Source organism: Callorhinchus milii, unplaced genomic scaffold (genome assembly GCF_018977255.1).
Source record: "Callorhinchus milii isolate IMCB2004 unplaced genomic scaffold, IMCB_Cmil_1.0 Scaffold27, whole genome shotgun sequence".
NCBI lineage: Eukaryota > Metazoa > Chordata > Chondrichthyes > Chimaeriformes > Callorhinchidae > Callorhinchus > Callorhinchus milii.
Window position 1 is genome coordinate 2,627,710 of NW_024704768.1, and position 25,115 is coordinate 2,652,824.

Consider the following 25,115-nt stretch of genomic DNA (forward strand, 5'->3'; position numbering starts at 1 on the left):
ATATAAATGCAATTTGTTGTCGGAAGCCCATTTGTGCTTAACAACTGCAAAAAAAACACATACGAATTAAGACTTGAGCCTAAAAATGTGCTACAGCTCTGCGCCACCTTAAATGTTATGCCAAAATGCAACGGTCGGAGACTTGGGCCCGGGGGAGGTGGGAGAGGGGGGGTTTGGAGAGGGAGGAAAGGGGGTGAGGGGAGAGAGAAGGGGATTCAGGATCATATTTATAATGATGTGTAGGGAGGCCTGGACTCTTATTTTAAGGCAGGTGAATACTTTAAAATCTGTCAAACACGCTCAGTAGTAGTCGCTAAGGGGTCACTTTGGAAGTGGCGGGAGGGGAGGGGGCGGCTCTGCGGGGAGTGGGGGGGGCCGTGTGATGTCTGTGCTGGGGAGGCTGGGAGCTCCAGACATCCCCCCGGGGTACCTGAAGTCACTGTAAGGTTGGAGGAAATCGAACCTAGGTTGCGGGACGGGCTGCATGCCCTGGGCACTTAGTAGCGACTCCAACATGTCGAAGGTGTCCTGGTACTCGCTGTTGTGTTGGTGATCGCTGGGGCCCGCACTCTGGCCGTGAGCGTCTAGAGCGTCCTTGTCTGTCCTCCCGTAGCCCCCCTGCTGCAGGGAGGGAGCCGAGGGGGGGAACGGCAAGTCCAGGATGCTCGGGTTGAAGTGTGGCTGGAAGGGCAGTGCTCCCGAAGAGGGCTTGGAGGCTTTGCTGGCTTTGGGCTGGTGGTTGTGACTGGACTCGTCCCCGTGCTGGCGTTTGCGGGAGGAACTGGAGGAGGAGCTGTGGTTGCTGCTGAGGGCGGGGACGCCGGAGGCCGGGGTGCCGTGCTTGGAGCCCGATCGCCTGCTGCTGCCGCCCGAGCTGTGGGAGTGTCTGTGGTGGTGATGATGGTGGTGGTGATGGTGGTGGTTGGACGGTGCCGGGTCTCTGTGCGAGTGCTCTTTGGCGCTGTGCGGGCTCGGGTGCCTGCTCTTGCTGCTTCCCTCGTCCGAGGAGCTGTGCAGGTCCGAGGGCACCTTGATCCGCACTTTGAGCTTCTCCTCGCCGGGCGCCCTTTCGCCGCCCGTCACCGGGAGGCGCAGCTTGATGTGCTTGTCGGAGTTGGCGAGGGGGATCTTGATCCTGATGGGGATGGGGCTGGAGTCCTGCGGCTTGGTGGGCTGCGGGTGCCTGTCGTGGAGCTGCTGTTTGATCAGCGCCTGAGCTGCCGAGGCGTAATGCTCCCTGACGTTGGCCTCCAGGTTCTCGAGCTTGCGCTTCTGAGCCGCCAGCTCCTCGGCGTGCTTGGCCCGGTACTCGTTCAGGCTGACCCGCACAGCCGAGGAGGCCAAGGGGGGCGGCAGGAACTTGCCCCCGCCGTTCTTCTGCTCGTGTCGGCCGCCCCCGTAGGCCCCCGTCCCCTCCCCCTGCGGATGGTACACCCCGTCCGGCAGCCCGTGGTTGTCCAGCATGAGCAGGTCCTGTTTGCCGCTCGGGATGAGCTCCAGAGGCTTGTGGCTGGGAGGACCCAGGTCCAGCTGGAGCTCGCCGTGTGGTTGCGTGCTCCACTGCTGAGGGTCTGAGCCGCTGCCCTCCGCGCAGTGAGACTGCATCGCCGAGGGGTACAGGGAGTGGAAGGAAGCCATGCCGGCCGAGGAGGTGGCGATGCTCATCAACTCCGACAAGGCGTTCTCCGAGCTGGAGATGCTCAGCCCGCCGCCGCTCTCCTCACCGCCACCCTGCCCGTCGCCCTTTGGTTTCTTGGCGGCCTGACAAGCCTGGAGAGAAAAGGCAACACGCGTCACGTAACGGGTAAATTGCTGTCAAGCATACTTTAAGTGACCGAAGGCAAAGGTCGTCCCAGCCACAAAGCTCTCAGTGAGTCTCATCTCAGTGATTACTCCCTCTGCTCAGCGGCCTCTGGCCTGCTCTACATCCCCCCTGCACTGCCCGCCATCGGTGGTCGGGCCTTCACCTCTCTGCTCCTACCCTTTGGAACTCTTATCCCACGGTCCCTCCCTTGCCTCAAGGCGTGACTAAAAACCACTCCTTCGGTCACCCTCCTAACCCCACCCTCTCCGCCCTCCAGCCTTCCTGATTCCAAACCCCAACTCGGGTGCGGAGTCTCGACTGTGGGACGCCTTGGGATGCCCTCCCAACTTGAAAGGCGCTGTATGAATGTAACGTATATGTTGTCGAGCGAGCGTGGGGGCGGCGCGGACTGAAGGCAGCACCAAGGACAAGCTCGCGGGATTGACACACCTACCCGCCAATTCTTTATCCGCTTTAGCCTGTTTGGTGTCTTCTCAAGTATCTGAAGGAATTCGTGAGTTAGCTCTGGAAGACAGACACAGAGAGAGAAAAAAAGGAGAGGGGGGGGTGGAAAGAGTTACAAGACAAACCTTCATGATGGAATCCCAGTTGCTGCAAGCTACATTCCCTCCAAGCGCCTCTCTATACCATAAAATTGACCAAGTGCTGTTGTGTTGATATAAAAGCAAAAGCAGCAACTGATCTGCGCCCCGCCCCCCCCCCACAAATCAATAACGAACTGAATTGGCAATGGATGTAAATTTGGAATAAGGAATATAAACATCACAAAGTATTTCATACATTTCAGTAGCTATCCAGGAATGGTGGTGGGGGCTGGTGGGGTGGAGGGGGGGAGGGGGTTGGATCCCATTTACCTGAATCACAAGACCAGAGACTGGGAAGTGGTAGAGGTTCCAGCACACACATGCAGTGACATGTAACGTACATGACGATGTATGTTCACTGTCAGTACGGGGAGGGCGGGGGGAGAGACACGCAGCTCAGCCAAGCTGATACCCAGTCATCGTAACGATTGAACTCACCGTCCAATAGTTCCAAGGTCACGGTGGAGTCAACATATTCCCACCAGTGCTTGCCATCTGTGGACACAGGAATTTCCCAGTTTGACCACTTACAGGCCAGGTGGATGCATACACAGGCGACGATGGGTGGCTGGTACTGCAGGCAAAAGGTAGTAAGATGTAGGCTATAGGAGCACAGTGTTGATATCACGGGGCAGGTGGTTGGTGGGTTGGCGGGGAAAAAAGAGAAGAGACAAAGTAAACCTCTAATCGTTCCGTCACTGTCACCATTTGCACCGAATGGAAAAAAATCCACTTTTAACTTATTGCCTGTGTGTGTGTGTGTGTTGCGGGAGTGGGGGAGGGAAGGGGGAGGAGATAACGGGCTTTACTCGGTGGGTTTTTAAGAACTTTCTATAAGCACTCAGACAAAGCAGAACTCAAGCAACACAAATAATACTCCTTGGGAATTGTATCCTGGTTATTTGCACCGCACATTGTGTCCCAGAATGTTTTAAAATGAACACATTACACGTGAGCCTGGCCTTTGATTCCTTCTCTCTAGGGTTTACAGGTCATAGGAACAGTAGGAAGCCATTCAGACCCTCGGGCCTGTTCCGCCATTCCATTAGATCGTGGCTGCTCTGTACCTCAACTCCAATTCCCCACCTTTGCTCCATATTCCTCGATGGACAGAAAAAGGTCATTCGGCCCATCGTGCCTACGAAAGAGCTATCCAATTAGCCCCATTGCCCCTCTCTTCCCGCATAGTCCCGCAATTTTTTCCTTTTCAAGTACCTACCCAAATCCATTTTGAAATTGTTTTGGGGGGGGAATTTCCACCATTCTGCGCCAAGACAGAATGGGTCTCGCCGGCTGAGACGGGTGGCTGTTTGGGTGGTGGCAGAGTTGGGGAAGGAGAGAGAGAAAGAGAGAGAGAGAGAGAACACAAACGAGAACCTGTTTGCAGATCAACACATTCATAATTAATTTAAACCTTCAAAGAGCTGAACTGCTCCACGTTGTAACCTTTAGCTGTTGTGCAGGGCTATCTATTTCCCCTGACGGTGCTATTTATCAGATAGTGAAGCCATGCCACTTGGCCGTACTTTTAACCCATTTGTCCTGAAGGCCCTTTGGACACAACAGCAGTGCTCAAGAACTAACCCACTGGAGGCCCAATGGCTCAGTCACTTTATTTCCAATGCAGTGAAGGAAGGCTGTAAATGTAAATTGGGTTACAGTGTGTGGAAACAGTACAACAAATTGAGAGTGAGTGAGTGGGACAAACAACCTGTTGGTGGCCATGAAATAGGATGTCTGCGCCAAGTCCTTGCTCGCTGGGGAGAGAGAGAGAGAGAGACATTAGTGCGTTGTCTATGGAGTGAGACAGTCAATTGCAATTAAAGGGGACTTAGGGATGGGAATGTTTAGGGTATCTGAATTTAGGGTGACTGTATAATAATCACCGCATTCGATGTGACTCAAAAGCACATCGTAAGGAATTGCTTTCAAGTGTCGTGGCTGCGTGTTTGTATATAAATGCGGCAGACAATTTGAACCAAGGACCCCCAAATTTATAATAATAATAATCCTTGCATTTGTGCTTTATCACGTTGGAAGGATGTCTCAAGGAGCTTCACAAGAATTACTGTACAATGGAGTGACTGTATATTTGTAGGCAAGTTGCCTTACTCCACACACCTGTTTATCTAGCAGTAAATAGGAACCCGGTTGTTAGTCGATTGCTGGTTCGTTTTTCCGGGGGTAACAATCCATTATAAAAAATGTGTCACTCAATCTACAAAGTATACGGTCAAATCACGCTACAGAATATTCTGTGAAGCGCTTTGAGACGTGATAAGGCGCTGCATCAAATGCAAGGATTATTATTATAACCTGGAAAGGCACAGATGGCGCAGGGCCTTGGTTTAAGGTCTCATCCGATGACGGGGAGCGCGAGCGACTGCGCCAGGCTGGCACACGTTTAACTGGCTTTAACATCGTTGTGAGCGAAGTTGTCTCCGTTCCTTACCTCTCACCAACTGTGTGCATTTGACCACGTGTGTGTGTGGGTGATCGATAGTGATCTCGAAACCTGAAAGAGAAGAAACGCACAGAGCTGGTTAGTGCACGACCGATCGAGGGCTGCGCTCATATCACGGAAAGCCAGCACGTGCTAAAGTTACTCGGAAACCATTCTGTGGTATTTATTAATCATGGATGTGGAAACTTTTAGCTCCTTGGAATGCTAGAAACATACAACATCAGAGGCCATTGTGTTCTGTTCTGAAAGAGCTCTTCGTTCAGTCCTAACTCCTGCCTTTCCCACACACACTTTTGTATTTTCCCTTTCCTGTACCTGTCAAAATCTCTTTTCAAAAGCCTCAGGATTTCCAACTGGGGTGTGTTTGGTTGGGCATTGTAATGACCTTATGTCCTCTAGTGAAAAAAAACACTTTAGATCTTAAATGTAGGCCCTTTAGTTGGCAGCTCTCAAGTTAAAAACAGGGAGATAGAAACTATCAAAATCCCAAATACAGCGATCTATAACTCTCCCGGCTAATGCTCTGAATACTTCTTCACTGACCTGTAACTGATTTCAAATGAAGTGTATACAGTTTTTTACTGCATTCATCATTTGCACAGAAAATAAGATTTGAGGCACTGTAGGGTGAGGGGCTACATTACCTGTAGAGTACTGAGATACCCATTGACAGAAGCGAAAAGAATTTGAGGAAATTTGAACGCCCGAGAACTGAACCAGAACGTAATAGTGTGATCCCACCAGTTCTGGCCAAGTTCCACTAGCTCCCTACCACCGAACGGATTGATTTCAAGACCCTCTCACTCGCTTTCGTATCCCTTCTGGCCCTGACATCTCGGTCCCGGGATCCGTTACTCTAAAGCTCTCTGAGATGCCGTCCGGCGTGGAGGGCGCTATATAAATCCAAGTTGTTGTTGTTAACCTCTCTGACCTGCTTACTCCCCAACCCGCTGCATCCAACTGGCTCCGGCCTTCTTAACGTCCCTCATGCCCTCCGTTCCACCATTGGCCACTGCACCCTGAAACACTCTTCCTCTATCCCTCTGCCTTGCCCTTTTCTTCCCTATTTTCAGATCACGCCTGAAGACCTTCCTCTTCAACCGTGCCTACGGTCAACTCCCACTCCAGCCTAGACTCTAAAGTTCATCACAACATCTTTACATAACAAATGACACGTTTTGTTCGAATTAGGTTTTTAAGGAATAAATTATGCCTGGTCTGTAAATTAGAGAGCTTTGAGTGTGTGATCGGGCTGACACCATGTGTCAGGTTTCAGCAATAACACAGTACAGTAAAGGCACAATACACAGACTTAATGAAACCAGAGGTCTGCATAAGGTTTCAACTGATCATCCATTCAGCTTGCCTTCTCTCAACAGCTGTGGGTAAAAGCACAGGTTAGACTCTCATTCTGCAGCCATGCCATCACGTCTGTGTTCACTGCCAGCCCGCTTGATAACTTACCCAGGGTCTGCAGTATAATGCTCTCTAGAATGACCAGGTCTTGGGCTTGCTGCAGGTAAGCCTGGGGTTGAGAGGACAGGCAGATTACTTACTAGGAGGCAGCAAAAAGCCCCTGTACATTTACAGCAAAAGTTACTGTAACACTCATCAGACAGCTGTCTGCCTTTTGCACTCTCCACCATTCATAGGTCTGTAACCACTCTTCCTTCACACACCAAAAAAAACCTGCACTTTTTATTTCATCGCCTTCACAAGCTAGAGGCCCCGAAATTCCATCTAGTCTCAGCCTGGCCAGACCGCTTTGTCTCAAGATTGAAGACGGCGAGTGCAGGTTTGTGGAAATTTCTGAAATCATGCCTTTAATTTGGAAGCCGGTTTCTTCTTAGGAACACGTTTTCTTCCCGTAATTTTGCGCCACCGTAAATTTATGACAAACAATCCTTGCGTTTGATACAGCGCCTCGTCACGTCTTCGAAGCGCCTCAAAGCGCTTCACGGAATATACTGTAAAGTGTGGCAACTGTGAAATGGCCTCGCGGGCTGAGACTAGAATGTGGAGCATGAGAGGAGATGGAATTTCAGGGCTCCCACCCTGCTTTTGATTCAACAATCCGCACCTTTCCAAAACCTTGGATTGGGGAATCGTTTTCAGCCCTTGTCACAACTCTGCCAATTGTTTCCTTTCTCAAATCAGGTCAAGCTGTTGCATGCTGCAGTGATGGGATATTACAACACGATTTAATGTAAGGTTATATAACACAATCGTATACCGTAGTCCCACAAACATTTCTGGGTTCGCTCCGTTTAACACTGTGACGCGAATACCAAGTGCAGGTACGGAGCCTTTAAGTAGCAGAATGTGAAGACCTGTACGGACTTCGCTGTAAGATCGATTCACTTTTAAGGTTCTGACACCAAACATTGTCATTCACACTGCCGAACATACCTTTTGGTGGAGAGAGAGCAGTTTATCAGTAATCACCTGTATCAGGCAACAGAGAGCCATGGGGTTGACGAATTAAGCGTAGTAGTCATTGTTTCCGTCAGGTCTGTACCACCCGACGAAAACAACTTCTTTATTTTAAATAGAGGGCACACAAGAACAGGAGGAGGCCATTGAGCCCACTGAGCCTGTTCCATGAGTTCATCAGATTTGTGGCAGATATCTTAATCCATTCCCCAATCTTTTCTCATGTCTCTCAATACACAGGCGCCTGTAAAATCCATTTTCCGCATCCCAATGGATTCTGCCTCTACAGCTTTCTGGGGCCGTGCATTCTGTGTGAATTTAAGTGAGAAACATGAGGAGCGGAGCCGGGGGTGACCGTTCCCTGTTGGGACACTGGGCAGAATCCACCTGAATCGCAAGGCAAATGCCCACGTTTGGGCTGGTGGTGGCAGAGGCTGGGTGACAATTTCAGGTGGAGCCAACCTTCAGAGGGAAATTACGCTCTTAAAAACCCTCTCATTTTAAGAATCACTGAAGGGGCCCAAGTTACGGGACTGGGACGCACACATCATAGGATGTTCAGTTTTACAGTATCATGCTCGGTAATGCAACCAACAAGGGGCAGGAGGGGGAGAATAATAATCCTTGCATTTGATATAGCACTTTTCACGTCTTCCAGACGTCTCAAAGCGCTTCACTGTGAAGTGAATTGATTGTATTTGTGGGCGAAACGCGGAAAAGGGTTCCCGCCAATCGACTAACAACTGGGTGCTTACGTGCTGCTGGGTAAACAGAGGCTTGAGTAAGGAAACTTGGCCAAAGCTTTGCCCTGCCCGGGAATCGGACCCGGATCCTCTCGCTTGCATGGCAAGTGCTCTAGCCACTACACTGCAGGACTCCACGGAACAGAGAGAGAGATGAGGGAATGGAAGGATACGCCATCTACCAGCTACTTACTTCGCTCTTGGTGTCTGGAGAAGGCTCCTGCGGCTTTAGACATGCGTGGGCCACCTTGATGACATGCTCCAGTTTACGAGGCTGCTCTTCCACTTTAGCAGCCAGGAACAGCGCTGCGGGGGCGATTGCCTGCGGAGGGAAACCTTCCTGATCAGTCACACACATACGCACATAAATCCCAGGAGGGTGGGGGGTGGGGAGGAGGGGGGAGACAGTCACTGCAGCAAACACACCCATATTGAGACGTCCACTGAAAACCTTTGCACACTTACATTCCGCTGAAATTTGGTGAAGGATTGCTGCATGTAAAATCGATGCATATAAACAATGGCGGTGTTGATTGTTAGCTGAGATCTGAAGGGGGGTAAGCATTAAGGGAAATACCTTGTTGGTACATCTGTTGCTTCACACTTAAAAACAAGTTATTCTTCACAAATGTGTAAATGGGACGTGAACTTAAGAGTTCAAGCTGACATTCCAGTGTAGTACCGGGGGAAGCTCTGCATTGTCAGAACCATCAGCCTCTCTGCCACCACCATCTGGAACTCCATCACGGAATCCCTTTGCCTCGCTCCTTCCCTTGCCTTCTTCAAGGCTCGTCTCAAAATTTCCCTCTTTTAACCGTGCCTTTGGCCACACTCCCACCCCTAACCCTCCACTTCCCGAATTCCAACCCTCAACTCAGCTGCAAACCTTCGACTATCTACCGCCAAATGTAATTTATTGTTGTGAAGGATCCATCAGATAAGATGCTGAGCCCAGATCCCGTTTGTCTACTCAAAGTTTCAAGGGAGCTTCTTTTGGTGTCCTGGCCAACAGGCCTCCGAATTTATTTGAAATTTGCTTCATGATTATGTACAAATTGGTTGCTGTGTTTGTCTGTGAAAAACGTCAGAACTGAGATTACAAGTAAAGCGCTTTTGAGATGGTTTGATGTATAAGTTGCTTTAGAAATGCAAGTTCTCTCTTCTGAGAGAAGGTCAGTGTTGGGAAGTGCAGAATCTGCACCAAGCACTGCTGGGGTACAGAATAATGCTGTGTTGTTGTAACCTAAACCTAAACAAGGTGGAGGAAATTCTAGTGATGGACCTCACCATCATGTCCACTGCTACCCTGCCCCAGGACAGCTAAACTAATGTCAACTCTGCAATGTCCTTATCATACAGCAAGCACACTTGTGATGACGTCACACAATATCGCAATATCCTCCAAAATCACGTCTTCAGTCCACGCACTGTAACCAACGTCACTCTTTGCTACTGTTTATCTTCCGTTTCCCCTGAATCACATGGCAGACGAAGGGGAGGTTTAATGTCTCATCACCAACAAACTTTCATGTCAAGAGGACGTCCCAAGGCACTGGCCGAGCTTCATAGGTCTGAATGATCTGCAGCTTGTGGTGGGAAGAGTTGGGAAGCCCGACAAGCAGGGAATTAGCATAGTCAAGCCTGAATGTGATGAATCCATGAATGAATTAATAATGTCTCAATAAATCAACAACTTGCATTTATATAGCGCCCCTCATGCAGGGTAGTGCCTCAGAGCCAAAATGTAAGCACCTGATAGTGGAGTCAGCATGGACTGTAGCCTGAATCCCAACGAGGAGCTTCAAACCCCACCTATCCTGTGACTCAGAGGTGAGAGGGCTGCTGGCTGACTGAAGGTCATACACAGTCAAATGAAGCTAGCTCCTTGTAATCAGCTAAGATTCCAAAATAACTTTAACTAGAGGTTTAAACGTATACAAGCATCCTATCTGCTGAGTTTCGGAAAGAATGGCTGTTAATCAGTTTAGCTGCAATTTATTTACCTGCAATTAGCTTTGAGAGAAACAGAAATTGCTCTAGAAGTGTGATTAGAATGGAAGGTTTAATTAAATAGGCTGTAAAGGCGTTTATTTAAAAATATTATGTTCAAGGAGTGACACCACAATCTACACAAACATAAACTTAGGGGAGGGGGAAAAATAGGAAAAGTGAAGCCAGCGATTGTAGGTGTTTATTTTAAATTTATGTATATATATTTTTAAAATGTGTAACCTGCGGCTGCCAATAAGTACATCTGTAGTTACTTCACATTCTGTCAATCGCCCTGAAGCGTTTTATGTTTAGTGAATACACCACAGTGATTGACGGGAGATTCATGTGAAGTAACCACAATAATCAGTTTTATTTCTAAAGATGAAAATCTCCTGTATTTTTTTTGCTCTCTCTTCCCCTAACACAGCCCTCTCAGGGCCCAGCTCACATAGCCCTCCGGAGCTCAGCCCTACCCTGAGAGTCTCCATATCATAGGCAAGGATTATTGTATTGTTATTATATTAATTGAGAGACTTAAAAATCTTGGATCTCCTTGTTCAGAATCCAACAAACAATGTAACTGCTGCCCTACAGAATTGGATTTCATTGCATTTAAGTTTCATGACGCATTTATTAACCACCGAGTTGGAGGCTAGTAGTTTGCAGGAGCAGGTGGCTTTGTCATTATTGTGTCCAAGGTTGGAGATTAGCACATTGTAAATATGTTTATGGCGCTGACAATAACCATAACTTCCTTGGTTGCAGATCACGCGGTAGTTCAGACTTTAAGTAGAAAGTAAAAGTACTTGCTTATGGAGACTGAGGCTGATAACCAGTTAGACCAGAAGTGTATACCATCAACAAGAGCGTCCTACAAAAACCAAAGTCATCACAACACATTCCTAATAATTCAGACTGTTAACTGCTGCCAGACTGAAACTCCAACACGCTTTGCCCTAAGAGCTGCACAGTTTGCAACACTGAAGCTCAGCCAAATTAAACCAGTCGTAAAGACTGCATCCTTTGCAGCAACAAAAACCGGCTTCTTCATATCCTCCCACTGACTTTACACTAGCCTTGCTGCACCTTTTGCTCTTCCATTAAGATTTTTGGCAAGTCTAAGACTTATAATTATTTCTTCTCTCCCAGACACCTACTACACAATAATTGTTTATTTCTGTAGTTGAAAATCTCTTGTGTGTATTTTTTCCCACCCCCTTTTACCTGGGCCAGCTCATGTGCATCTTCAAACTGCTGAAAGCTTAGCCCCCCCTAGAGAGGCCCTACCCTGAAAGTTTCCATATCAAATGTAATGGACCCCACACAAATGCAAGGATTATTATTACTACCAAAGCAAAAAGAGATCTCACCACGGTGATGTGATGACATCTACCGGCTGTCTTTCAGGTTGCGAAACGTAACCTATTGTAAAACGCAACACACTTTTACAATTTACATTTTACAATTGTGATTGCACGTCTATCTAATCAAACGACTTCACTTGGCTCTGAATAAAAAAATCTACAAATGTTACAGCACGATTAATATTGATTTAGCAATAAAATTACAGGTGCATTTAAAACTGGAGATAGCAAGACATGCCTGGGTTATAACAGTCATCTTTCAAATACTGTAGAAGCCACCATCTGTTAACAACACTATTTTGGATTGCAGTTATATATAATTATTTTTCCTTTTCCCCTCATGTTTTTGGAAGGGTACGTGTGGAATGAATCGCACGTACCCACCAGGACACTGCTGAATGACGCATTAACTGGTCAGATTGGAGACTACGGTGAAATGCAGTCCCGTGTTTAGACCTAATACACACACACAATCCAAATATAAGTTCACGTATAAAGACCAAATGAACGAGGGGCCTCTGTATGATTAATTCTTTCCCCAAACACGTGACAGATTTTCCACTGAGTTCCCAGTTTTAAAAATAAACCAGAAGTGTCTACATAGGTGAAGAGGTCATTTACGCTCTCTCTGTATCCCTTAATTCCCAAACGTCTATTCCTGTCAAATGCGTCAATAAATCATCCATTTATCATCTTTCAGGGATAGGGGGAATTGCACACACCTTCGCATTCTATAAAGAGTTTCAAACTGTCTACCGTGATGTCAACAACAAGTTTCACACAGTAAAAGTTAACAAAAAAATACTGTTGATATCAGTTTGTTTGATCTCTCCAATTCTAACTCATTGAATCCACAACTTTTCAAGCAGTGTGTACAGCAGCAACTTGCCTCAACAAACACCTGACAAATTGCTATGAGGAACACAGTGCTCTTTCCACAAAGCTCCCATTATAAAACAATTCATCTTTACAGTCTGCATACATATGCCATATTACAGGAAGTGGATTGCTAATTAGTAGCGGTAAAGCGTTCTCTCAGACATGTGTGTGTGTGCGGTGATTGAATCGTGATGTTGATTTCAGCAGGGCTGCAATATCAACAAGCAGAGACTCTCAACTGTGGCAATGATACCCAAAACAGCCAGTGAATATGGTTTTGGCATTGCTGATCTGAATAGACAGGTATAAGGTAAGTTTCACGCGCAGGACCCTAACAACTCACAACTTGAGATAAGTAAACCTGTAATTATTGTCGAACTGAAATAAGGGTACGGCCCTGGCAGATTTCCTCCAGACGAGGAGGAAAAGCAACATCTCAAACAACCTTTTCCCTTAACAAGGCCGCAGTTCCCTCATTTCGCCCGCAAAATAGTCAATTCACTTTACGATGTGTTCTGCGGAGCGCTCCGAAACATCTCGACAATGTGGTACGGCATTATATCAAATGCAAAGATGATCGTTGGCAGTTATTATTCCCGTCAGCTCCCAGTGCACGATACGCTCACTGCCTGCAAAGCCTCCACGACCCAAACGTTAAAACGCTCGGCGGGGTTAGCGTACAAGCTTCCTGCAAGGCTGGTGGTGTGCTTGCACATTCACCACATTATTTTACATGCAACAGGCGAGAGGACAGGACTGGTGTGTTGAAGAAGGGGTGTGAGAGGTTCCGACCTCACAAGGTGCTGCATCAAAGGCGACAACTATAAACGATGCAGGGGGTGAACTGCCTTCAGCGTGGTCTTGTTTAGCTGCCAGAGGCATTGGGAGGCACTCCATGCGCTTTCTTTTTAATATAATACATATATATACACATATATAATCACAAAGTGAGAGGTGACCGAACGATTCCCGGTCTAACACAGCAGCGAGTCAGCGCAGGGGGAGGGGAGGGGTGAACGAGGAACCTCAGACCTCTCCCCCCCCCCACACCCCACCACACACACACACACACCCAATCCATCTCCACGTTCAGGAAAGCTTTCGCTTTGTCCCCATTTCCCCCCCCCTTTCCCCGCGCCAACTCCCAAGCCCGCGACGGACAGGCAGCGGCAGGTAGGCCTCAGCCCACGGCCTAGCGCTGGGGGACAACGGGCTCTGGCCCACCCCCATATAGCCAGGTGGGAGAAAAGGGGGGAGGAGGAGAGAGAGAGAGAGAAAGAGAGAGAGAACAATGCTTTATTACAGTAAAGCGATGGAGAGAGAGAGAGAGAGAGAGAGTGAGGGGAGGGGGAGCGGCTTTGCAAAGGCCTCGCGACTCGAGGAGGAACAAGGCGCTTAGAGCCGGGGCCGCCCTCCCCCCCCACCGCAGGTGGGACCGGACCGTCGACCCACCCCGAGAGAGGGAGGGAGAGAGGGAAGCGGGTTGGGTGCGTGGGACCAAAAAAAAAACCCGGGAGAAGCGGTTGAAAGGGGGAGCCGGCAAGGCGCCGGGGGGGGTGGGGGGGGCCTGCGGCCTAGCCGGGCCCTGAGGTAAAAATGAAAGCGGGAGTGTGTGGGGGGGGAAGGCCGAGCAGCAGTCAGTCTGTAAGGATACACGTTCAGCCGCTGCCCCATGTCCTGGATGAGGTTGGCCGCCTGCTGCCTATGGGAGAGCTCCTTGTCCCACTCCACGCCGCATTTCCGCGACGCGCTGTTCTCCAGCTGCTCGCGGCTGAAGTACCACTTGGCGGCGGCGGCGGCGGACGACGAGGCTGAGGGAGACGCGGCCGCCATTACCCGAGCGAGCGAGCTCGCGCGCGCAGGCGCGGTCGGTCGGTCGGTCGGCGGCCGGACCCGCGTGCGTGCGTGGCGTGGCGTGGCGCGGGCGTGCGTCACCAGCGCTGGCCGCCGCCGCCGCCAGCGCGCGAACGCGCACGTACGCACGCACGCACGCCTGACTGCGCCTGCGCGCGCTCCCTCCTTCCCTTCGCCCGCCCCCCCTCCCACCGCAAACATAAACAGTCCCGGTGTGGATCCCTTTTTTTTAAAAACACAAAAAAAACAAAAAAAAAAGAAAAAAAAAACACACAAAAAGTAGCAGAAACAGATAACTCACACAATCAATCGCTATTACTCTTTACATTTTTTTTTGAATGGGGAGGGAGAGGAGGAGGAGGAGGAAAAAAAAATGTCCGATAGGCGGGGGATTTATTATGTGAGCACTTGGTGGTGAGGCTGTTTTTTTTTTGGGGGGGTGGGGGGGGGGTGGAAAGCCATTGCGTTCCTCTCTTCCTCCTCGCCTTTCGCGCTCTCTTTCTCTCTCTCCTCCGCCACGACCTTCTCCCGGGCGCCGCTGGGCTGGTAATGAGGGGACTGTCTCCGCGACACCTCCTATTTATACCATCCGACTCCCGGCACTGCGCAGGCGCACACTTTCCACCACCCACCCGCCACCTCCCGCCCGAGCTCGACCGACCCTCATCTTTCCTCTCTCTCTTTTTTTTATTATTTCATTTTTTTTTCTGTCTCTCTCTCTCTCTCTCTCTCTGAGGAAACTTCTTATTCTTTCGGGGTTGGTTTTGACTGCACGCGTTAAAAAAGAGAAAGCGAAAGGGGGAAGAGGAACGAGAACTGATTGATTGACGGGCCAACCGTCCAATGGTCTGACCGGGTGGCTGGGGGGAGGGCGGCGTGAACTTTGATGGACGTGGCGGCGGGCCAATGGGAGCTCCGAGTGGGCGCGACCGGCGGTTCCGCCAATGGCGCCACGACCGAGACGGGACGGGTGGGCGCAGGGTGGCCAATCCGGAGCGCGGGTTGGGGCGGAGCTAGATCACGTGGGTTTTGGTCGACGTGAGGGCGGACCAATGGGAGCTCGGGGATGGGGGTGGGGGGGGGGGCGAGCGCGAGAGAGTGGCGGTTGGCGTTTGGCGCGCGAGGCTGCAGTCCGTCAGGCTCGGTGGAGGCGAGTGGTTGAGGTGAGTGAGGCGATGAGGGAAAAGTCGCATCTCTCGTCGTCGTCCCCTTCCTCCCCCCCACGTCCTCCAGCACATCGGGTGCGAGGCGCAAGGCTTTAGATTAAAATTAATGTAGGTGGTAAACTTCTAACCCGACGGATTTAATCTGAGTTTGGGGGCAGGAGGGCGCGGCAGGGCAGGCAAGGCCAGGCCATTCAAGATGGCAGCCGACCATGCTCTTTAAGTCAGGTTGTCCCGCGGCTCTGCCGCCGCCGCAGCAGTTTACCGCTCACGGCTTTTGAAAGCGAGTTCGCTGAGGTGGATGAGGGAGGACGGAACGTGGTGGTGGTTTGCGTGTGCGCGTGAGGGAGGAGGGGAGGTTTTCTATATAATATATATATGTGTAAAATATATATATATTATATTTTATATATATATATATAAAATAATCCTCGCATTCGACACAGCTCTTCGAGACGTCTCAAAGCGCTTCACAGGATACACCGTACGATGTAGTGACTGTGTATTTTGCGGGTGAAACGCGGCAGCCAATGGCGCGTGGCGTCGCCCCCACAAGCGGTCGGTGGGTGAGTGACCACATTTTTTGGGGGGGGGAGGGAGGAGGGATTTATTACCCCCTACCCCCCCCCCCCCCCGAAAGTGATCGTCCAATTTGATATTTTTTTCAAATTTGAGGACGGTGGGGTGGGGGCGATGGTAGGGGGGCGCGTGTGTGTGTGTGGGGTGGGGGGCGCGAGGATAATAATAATCCTTGCGTTTGATGTAGGGCTTTACCGTGTCTTCGAGACGTCTCAAAGCGCTTCACAGGATATGCCGTTAAAATGGGTTAATGGTGTATTTTTCCGGGGCGAGGCGCCGGCTAAACAAGAAGGGTGTGGCGTTTGGAAACTTGCCCAAGGTTTCGCCCCAGGTGGGAGGGCGGTGCGTAGGCAGAGCTCGGCTGTCGGGAATTTTTTATTTATTTTTTTCGAAGTTATCGCTTATTTGCGTTAGACACGCAATGATTTGTCGTTCGTAGATGAACAGGATCCGGATTCACGTTTTGCCATCGAACCGGAGCCGCCTGACCGCGATCCCCCGGCTGCACGAGCCCCTGAGCTGTTCGTTTACGCATCGGCCTTGCTCCCAGCCACGCTTGGAGGGGCAGGAATTCTGTATTAAGCACATTCTCGAGGACAAGAATGCACCCTTCAAGCAGTGCAGTTATGTGTCATCAAAAAATGGGAGAAGGTGCCCCAATGCAGCCCCTAAGGCAGAGAAGAAAGATGGGTATGTACAGGACAAACTAAACCGTATTTACTGCTGTCTCTGGGCTCTCAATGCTGATGAGCAAACACGTCTTTTTTTTGTGGGGGGGGCATCAGAAAAAACTAATATTGTTGGGGAATTTGGAGTTCCCAGATTTATCCCAGCAACGAGCTGGTGCTTTTGAGGCAAGAAAAATCCAGAGCGCTCGGCTCTGTTGTCAGTTCACACGAATTTGTATCCCAGAATCGTTCTTGTAGCGGTTGAGTAACTGTTGGTTGTTCCTGTGAAAGTTGCAATGCCAGAAGGAAATCTGTAATGAGTTCCTGCTTGTGTTCCTTCTGCAGGGTGTCGTTTTGTGCTGAGCATGCTCGGAAGAATGCCCTGGCCAACCGCGGTCCATCGAAAAAATCCAGCGCCGGCCCCTCCCCCGAAGCCCTGCTCTCCCAGCTCAGCGGTTACGTAAAGAATGAATACGGCTCGCAGGGTGTGGACAACAGCCGCAGTGAAGCCAGCAAAATCCTGGGTAAAGTCACACGTCTGTCCCGCACTGCTAGAAAATTACAGTTGATTTCACCATTTGCACAGTGCATGTCTCTCCGCCCGGTGGTTCCAGTCAGCCTCCACTGCAGCTAGCGCTGTTCCTGGAGTGACGTGCCTGTCACTGCTGTAAGTTTGTTCCTGGAGCATTAGCTGCATTTTCAGGCCATTATTATAATAATAATTATAATCCTTGCATTTGATACAGCGCCTGATCACGTCTTCGAGACGCGTCAAAGTGCTTCACAGGATACACTGTAAAGTGAATTGACTGTTTATTTGTGGGCGAAATGCAGCAGCCAATTACGCACAGCAGTGTCCCACAAACCGTTGTGGGTTGAGGGACCAAATTATTATTATTTATTTATTGAAGGGATTATTATATTCTGCTCTTCTATTTTCATTGGCCTTTTATAGATGATGACAGCTGGAGTGAGGGTGAGCCAGAGAGTGTGCTAATAGAGCAGACGTGGAGAGGTGACCCGGACAGCGAGGCCGACAGCATTGACAGTGATCAGGAAGACCCCCTCAAGTGAGTAATAATAATCCTTGCCTTATCACGTCATTGAGATGTCTCAAAGCTCTTCAAATCTGTTCAAATTTGATTTTAATGGTGTCCAGTGGCTTTGGTACCGCTTGGTGCCTGCTGGTGGCGCTAATAGCAATTGGGTCTGTTGCAGTTGGTAGTGCCATCTGCAGATCTCAACGCGATATAAATTTACATTTGTATAGCGCCTTTCACGTCAGGGGGACGTCACAAGGCACCGGGATGTAACAATACGAGTGGGAACGAGAGCTTACCGTGTGTGAAATTATTTCAAGGGAACAGTATTAGATTTGTGTGTTTGGCCAATGAACTGTGAAGCCCGAGATTTCTGTGTGATGGGGAGACTAGACAAATATGCTGATTTCTCTAGAAAGTTGAGGGGAGACCTGGGTATAGGTGTCCAGAATAATGAATTCTGATGGGGGTAAATGGGGAGAAAATGTTTCCACTGGCTGGTGAGTCCATGACTAGAGCACGTCAACAAAACAGACCGAAGTTATGATTTTTTTAGTCAATGGGGTGTAGGATTTTTTTTAAATATTGGTTTGAAGCAGAATCTAAAATCGTGCCAGTGCCTTTTGAAAGGAAATTGGAGACGTACCCGATAAAGGGAAGTGCATAAGCATGTTGGCGAAACTAGCAGACAACAGGACCACAGCAGCAGCATAATGATGATAATCCTTGCATTTGATATAGTGCTTCACAGAATATACTGTAAAGTGCATTGACTGTCTATTTTGTGGGCGATACAAATGTATTCCAATCATTTACATGTGCTTCTAGTTGACCTGCTTGTTGAGCTGGGAAATAAATTAAAAAGGAAGTGGTTACAATATTGACTGAATTGCCTGTAGTACTCTAAAGTTAACAAAAGCACATTTTAAGAGTGGTGGATACATATATTTTAACAAAGTATTGCTCTAGGCATGCTGTTTCTTATACAGATTTTCCCGGCACCTTATTCATATTAAGTGTTCGAGATACCAGGCGATTTGCACTTAATATACTGGTGTCTACTCTGTGTCCCCACTGCTAGGGGCCATTTTGCTTCAAGTGCTTTGAAGCAACATGGTTTTTGACAGTTTTGATGTTTCTTCCCTTTCTCTTCCCCCTCCCCCATATACATACACAGAAAATTATGTCCTACCAGCAGCTTGCTTTAACATGTAATAAGAAGCCACTCTGTGCTGATGTGAGTTTCAGACAGCAGGAAGCTTGTGGTATCTGGTGACAGAGCTGGTAACTGTCTGTCCAGGGAAGTTAATGCTTGATTTTGAATGAGAGAAAAATGTTTTCTTTGAACCTCACTTTTCATGTGCAGCAATGAAAAGGCAAAGGAGTGCTTTGTGTGTTCTGGAGATCGAAGCTGCTTGAGGTCCAGAATGTTCCTTTTAGCTCTTACATAAATGCCCAATTGGCCAGTAATTTTTTAAAACTGTTTAGCTGCTTAGTTCTGAACTTCTGAGTTCCAGACACTTCCTTCCATTTGATGTCAAAATGGCTCTAAGTTCTTCATAAGTAAAATGGCTGATCGGTGTAGTGGATCTGTAGGCACATAATAAAGTTCCTCAAGCGTCTATGAAGTGGACGATCAATTCAATATTGAAGTTGTGACCTGGCGGGATTGGTGTTGTGTTCTAAGTCCTTGTGACTGCGCACTCCGAGAATGTGTCCCCACCTTGCCTGCCCCACCATTGACGGGCGGGCCTTCAGCCTCTCTGCCCCCACTCTCTGGAACTCCATCTCACAGTCCCTCCGTCTCGCCCCCTCCCCTGCCTCCTTCAAGATCCTCATCTTCAACCCTGCTTAGGTTACCCTCCCCATCCCCCCACTCCTGATCCCAACCACCAGCTCGGGTGCGGATCCCTTACTGTCCAGCGCATTGGGACGTCCTCCTGACATGAAAGGCGCTATACAAATGTAATTTGTTGTTTTGGGTTTCCGCTGGGCCAGTTTGTGTGCTTCTCTGGCAGTAAAGGTGTACGTTGCCTTTCCCAGACACGCGGGCGTTTACACGGCAGAGGAGGTGGCGCTCATCATGCGGGAGAAGCTGATCCGCCTTCAGTCCTTGTATATCGACCAGTTCAAACGCCTGCAGCATCTACTCAAAGAGAAGAAGCGTCGCTTCCTCCACACCAGGAAGTTGAGCATGAAACCATAGGTAAGGCCAGGGCTTCAGGCTGTACCCAGGGGCTTACTTACTGCCCTTAAATATCTATCCTCTTGATATTTGTTAAGGCATATGAGGCAAGGGCGGGTATTTGGGCTTGAGGTACAGATCAGCCATGATCTTATAGAATGGTGGAACAGACTCGAGCTGAATGGTCTACTCCTGTTTCTATGTTAACGGTTTGGGATCTCACATCCTATACTTTGCCAGTGTATGTACCTTTGATTATCATGACTAATGCGTAAATGTTAGGACTCTGTAGATTACTATTACACAGAGTTTCAATGAAATGCACGTGTAAGCACTGCTACCACCTCCCCAGCCATCTCCACAGTTTTTCAGGTCTACATTTAGAGTTACAATTGTGAAGGTTTTGCATCTGTTTTGTGTGCAGGGAGTAGCCTCTTGACTGGCCCTGAGGGTCTCTTGCTGAAGGAGCGCACAGACCTGCGTAAGCTGCAGGCCCTGAGGCGTTATCGCCGACGCTATGGGGTTGAGGCCCTGCTGCAGCGGCAGCTGAAGGAGCGTAGGGTGTTGGCCACAGAGGGTTCAGCTCAGCAGGTGAGCCAGTGAGAGGGCGTGTGCTGACCGTAATAATCCTTGCATTTGATATAGTGCCTTAATATGTCGTCAAAACGTCTCAAAGCGGTTCACAGAATATACTGTAACACGGATTGACTGTATTTTGTGGGTGAAATGCAGCAGCCAATTGATAACTAAAGGTTTGCATGTTCTACTGTAGTATAAAGAGTTTAATTACTTTTCTCTTTACCAGGCGCACTTGTCCTCCCTGCGGACAGTGCAGCGCTGCTCATCTGTTGCCGATGGTGTTCGCTGCTCCAGCCCCTGCCTTCCCATGAGTCGGCACTGCCAGTCCCGTATCCTTTAAACCCCGAACTCTCGTCTTTGCCAGTTTGTCTGTCTGTCCGGTCCTCAATCTCAACATCGTGTTATTAGCCGGGTTTTGTTGTCAGCTGCAGGAGAACGTGCCTGTGCAAGCATAAAACAATAGTGACTTGCATTTATGTCGCCCCCTTCACGTGGGCAGCCGTCCCAGAGCGCTCGAAAAGATTCAGGGCTTCTTTACCGTGAAAAGTGCAATATCGATGTCACTCGCTGATTCTCTGAAGCCTAGCAATGAGCTCACTGCATTGTGCAAACTGGTGGGGAATCCTCTGACAGCAGGTGCCTTAATTACATGAAATACTCAATCCTCTTTCTCCTATACACGGGTGCACACGTGGGCGTGAGCTGGTCAGTGAGGAGGTGGAATCTACAAACAAACCTTTACCATGAATTGGATCTCAATGTGGTATGAGGAGGTGTGTTTTATAATGATGACACTGTCCTTGCAGGAAGGAGAGTTGGTGTTATTTTGTTCAATAATCCTGTGCAAACACAAGGGATAGCAGCCCTCCCTGATCTTTGAATCTGTGCGCAAATATTGCCTTGACCTGCCTGCAGATATCTGTCAGGATCCCAACCAGGTGCTGTTCAAGATGTGCCCGGGTGTGAAAGCGGTGCCCTGCACTAAGCCAGTCTCTCTCAGCCTCTCTGAGGAGCCTTACTGTGCTCTCCACCTGCCGGTGCCACCGCAGATGTACAAACCGGAGCGAGGATTCTCCGTGCCGGATCATCTGGAGAGCGGACCCTCAGAGCTGTACCTGAGCGCTGCCGAGCTGCAGCCCTCTGAGATCCTACCTTTGGAGTTCAGTGACGTGAGTGCAACAGGATTGGGGTTTCTCCTTCTGAGCTCGATACGACTAGAATGGTAGAATTGAGTAGCGCAGATAGATAGAAGCGTACTGCCATTGTAGCTCTATATGAGTTAAATGTTTAGTCCCACTCCCATCTTTTCCTCCCCAGCCACATGTTTTAGTCCCATTGGTGGTCAGGCTCTCAGCCTCTCTGTCTCCCCATCCTTTGTAACTCCATCCTACAGTCCCTCCGCCTCGCCCCCTCCCTTACCTCCTTCAAGGCCTGTCTCAAGACCCTTTGACCGTGCCTTCGGTTACCCTCCTACTTATGCCCTCCTGATCCCAACCCCCAGCTTGGGTGCAAATCCATGATTGTCCAGCAATTTGGGACGTCCTCCTGACGTGAAAGCCACTGAGTAAATGTAAGTTTTTGTTGATATTTTCCTTTACGAACATTTGCCTTCATTCTCTTGTGACAGGCACTGAATCAAGGCCAATAGCTCACTGTAGCCATTGGTTTCAAACAGGAGCCGAGAGTAAACATCTTCTTTGGTCTGTTGGGCTCTCAGAGTTTCAAAAGAGAGTTTGCCAGTTCACTTAGAAGAAACAAACCTTAGCTCTGGAGACCTTGTGCAGGGAATAGGGGTGGGGGGGAGAGAGAGGAGATTAAACATTTTCTCTGCTTGGTTTGTGAGGCCTAAAGGCTCTACTTAAGTGAAACACCAGGCCATACAGCCAACTCCCAAGTTTGATCTTGATTATGATCTCAACCGAGTGTGTGTGGGAATGAGTGAGTGTGTCCAAGCTAATCTGGTTGTCCTTCCTGCAGGATTGCCTGGATGTGGTGGGAGATGGGCCGCAGTGCCCACCTTCGCCGCTGTTTGACCTGGCTCTGGGGTTGGGTGAGCAGTCGATGAACGAGATGGAGATCCTGACCGATGAGGAGCAGCTACGAGCCGACTCCGCGGATACCCGAGACGGGGCTGAGCCCAGTTCCAGCACCTGTCGGGTCCCCTCGGAGCTGAGCTGTTCACACACCCCGCTTCTAGGGTCTGGCGGGCAGGTGAGACAGTTATACTGTGCGTTTTGTGTACCGTGAACATTATGAAGGGGCTGGGCTGGAGTGTTCGGGGAGGCGCGGTGCTGACAGGGCGCATCTCAGGGAAGGCTCTAAATCAAGGCCAAGAGCTCTCTGTAGCCACTGGTTTCAAACAGGAGCCGAGAGTAAACATCTTCCTATGGTCTGTTGGGACTCCGTTTTTCCTTTGTTGAGAGTCTTTCAATTCAGTTGGAAGAAATAATTCTTTCATCTTGCCCGGGAATCAAACCCAGGTCCTCTCGCTTATAAGGCAAGCGCTCTGACCGCTACGCTACAGGACTTATAGGTTGGTGGAGTGTTGCTGTTAGTGTTTGTAAGAGTCCAGAGAAGCTGGACTTTTGATGGAGATCATTGTTTTGTTACAGGCAGACCTGCCGTCCTCCGAACGCTTGACGGCACAAGACCAGAACGGCACCAAGGATGCCAGCTGACCTGACCTGCCTGAACATTAAACTGCCCCACAGTTTGATACGCGAGCAAGTGCTAATGATCAGAGAGCAGCTCCCTCGGTAGGCGGGGGCTGGCGTTATGGATCCAGGTACTTGTTGCTGGTGTGGACCGAGCGAGCCAAGAGGAGACTTAACGCAACTGAACGTTGATCTGTGTCTGCTCAGGTGTCACACAGGGTGCTCTGTGTGTGTTGGTGGGTAGGTGGAAGCAGCTTAGCCCAGTCAACAGCCAGTGAGGTGTTTTGACTGTTTTATTTTCCTTTGTGACCTAAGTTAGAAGCTGAACCGCAGTTCAGGTCTCGGGGCCTGAGACAATGTGCGATAACTGATTCCTGCCACGGTGAACGCAGTCGCTTTGCGTTAGTCCTTGTAAACTACTGGAGAGACACAATGCAGCTTCCAGCTTTGACATGGATTTGGGGGGAAATGGTATATAGAAGATTTTCTCTCTCATTTCCCCCCCCCCTCCGCGCCCCCCATCCAGCACAACATTAAAGCTGTTAGGGGAAGGGTTTCAGCAGTTCTTTGTGCATTACGGTAAACCTCACGCAAGTCGTATCAGTTGGGACCAGACGTTTAATATGACTCGTACAAAGTATGAGTTATGCCAAACGTGCATAGAATATAAACTTGAATGGGACAGAGGCAGATCATAATAATAATCCTTGCATTTGATATAGCGCCTTGTCGCACCTTCGAGACGTCTCAAAGCGCTTCACAGGATACAATGTAAAGTGTAGTGACTTTTTTGTGGGTGATGTATGGCTTAGGGATTATATGATTCATGCAGATCGGACGTGTTTGAGTTTTACTGCATTTACGTTTTGTTCAGCAATGAACTGAAGCTGCTGTATCGGGTGGGGAAGGGGGGAGGAACAGAAACTTGACCAACGTTCTGTCCTGCCTGGGAATGGAACCCAGGTCCCCTCGCTTGCGAGGCGATCGAGCCATCGAGTTTGTTCCAACTTTGCGCGTGACAAAGCTGCTCCGTGGGTGCTTCTGGACTCTGCAATGAGTTGCTATGTTACCCTGGACCGTTCAGTAATGCAGCTAATTCCCACTTGGGAGACGTACGAAAGTCCCCAATCCACAAATCAACCATCAACGAGCTCAAAGGTAAATTTCCCGTCACAGAATCCTCGTGCCCACATTAACGTCCTGGGTCCTGTGAGCTCTGTGTGGAACGCGACTCAAGTGCTGGTCTGGAGAGGCTTCAGAAAGAACATGGCAGTGTCTTGTCACAGCCTCGGCCAAATCTATATCAATGTTTGTGTACAATGTGATGTGGACAAACCTTTTCATTAAAAATTGTTGAATGTGTATCATTAACTATTGTGCTTTTTTTTTTGTTCTGGTTTAACATGGGAAGTGGAATCAGCGAGACTGGTTTTCTGTCCTTTTGCTCTCCTCCTGAACGCGCTGAGCTGTGAGCAACAGGCACTTGCTTGGTGACAGCACAGAGCCGAGGATGGAACCTGCCCCTGTATGTGCTCATTATAACATGACACTTTAGCCGCACATTAATACAACTCGCTCGGTAACCACCCCGGTAACTACCTGGGTAACCATCCCGGTAACTACCCCAGTAACTACCCCGGTAACCATCCTGGTAACCACCCCGGTAACTACCCGGGTAACCATCCTGGTAACCATCCTGGTAACCACCCCGGTAACTACCCTGGTAACCATCCGGTAACCATCCCGGTAACCACCCCGGTAACTACCCCAGTAACCACCCCGGTAACTACCCCAGTAACCACCCCGGTAACCACCCCCGATGATTACCCCGGTAACACTCCCAAACTCTGCCCCCGGCAATGACCCCACTAACGCTCTGTCCTGTTGTCGGCAGCTGCTGGACCTGGGGACGGGGGAGGAACTGAGCTCGGAGGCAAGTCTCCCGGGATCACACTTCTACCCAGGTAACCCCCCCCCACCTCCTCCCCCGCCCCCTATCCCCCACCTCCCCCTATCCCCCGCCTCCCCCTCCCCCCTCCCCCTATCCCCCCCCTACCCCTATCCCCGCCTCCCCCCCTCCCCCTCCCCAATCCCCACCTCCCCCCATCC

At 49.6% G+C, this 25,115-nt stretch overlaps 2 protein-coding genes and 2 non-coding genes across 4 annotated transcripts; 3 read left to right on the plus strand and 1 right to left on the minus strand.

Annotated features, from left to right (window-relative positions):
• Positions 1–14,117, minus strand: ccnt1 (cyclin T1). The gene is made up of 9 exons (XM_042344377.1): positions 13,939–14,117; positions 8,515–8,596; positions 8,243–8,371; positions 6,338–6,398; positions 4,862–4,924; positions 4,121–4,166; positions 2,848–3,011; positions 2,259–2,329; positions 1–1,770 (listed from the first exon to the last, which is right to left on the minus strand). The coding sequence occupies exons 1-9, from the start codon at positions 14,115–14,117 to the stop codon at positions 322–324; spliced, it is 2,244 nt and encodes a 747-aa protein (XP_042200311.1). The 3' UTR covers positions 1–321.
• On the plus strand, positions 13,438–24,377 carry kansl2 (KAT8 regulatory NSL complex subunit 2). The gene is given in 11 exon segments (XM_042344375.1): positions 13,438–13,457; positions 16,320–16,570; positions 16,894–17,072; positions 17,504–17,618; positions 19,632–19,774; positions 19,777–19,794; positions 20,198–20,364; positions 20,579–20,681; positions 21,268–21,521; positions 22,330–22,563; positions 22,965–24,377. Coding segments are annotated over 10 exon segments (1,530 nt in total). The 5' UTR covers positions 13,438–13,457; the 3' UTR covers positions 23,031–24,377.
• Positions 21,977–22,112, plus strand: LOC121850979. Its single transcript, XR_006085814.1, has one exon. It is a non-coding gene; the product is annotated as a small nucleolar RNA SNORA2/SNORA34 family (small nucleolar RNA).
• On the plus strand, positions 22,665–22,803 carry LOC121850980. The gene has a single exon (XR_006085815.1). It is a non-coding gene; the product is annotated as a small nucleolar RNA SNORA2/SNORA34 family (small nucleolar RNA).
• Positions 24,378–25,115: the final 738 nt, after the last annotated feature.

What these genes read in the sequence shown, in the direction of transcription:
- ccnt1 (XM_042344377.1), bottom strand. Translation starts at nt 14,117, where the DNA reads ATGGCGGCCGCGTCTCCCTCAGCCTCGTCGTCCGCCGCCGCCGCCGCC. An exon ending in TCACCAAATTTCAGCGGAAT is followed by an intron (nt 8,372 to 8,514) that starts GTAAGTGTGCAA and finishes TTCCCTCCGCAG; the next exon opens with GCAATCGCCCCCGCAGCGCT. An exon ending in GACCTTGGAACTATTGGACG is followed by an intron (nt 2,330 to 2,847) that starts GTGAGTTCAATC and finishes TCTGTCTTCCAG; the next exon opens with AGCTAACTCACGAATTCCTT.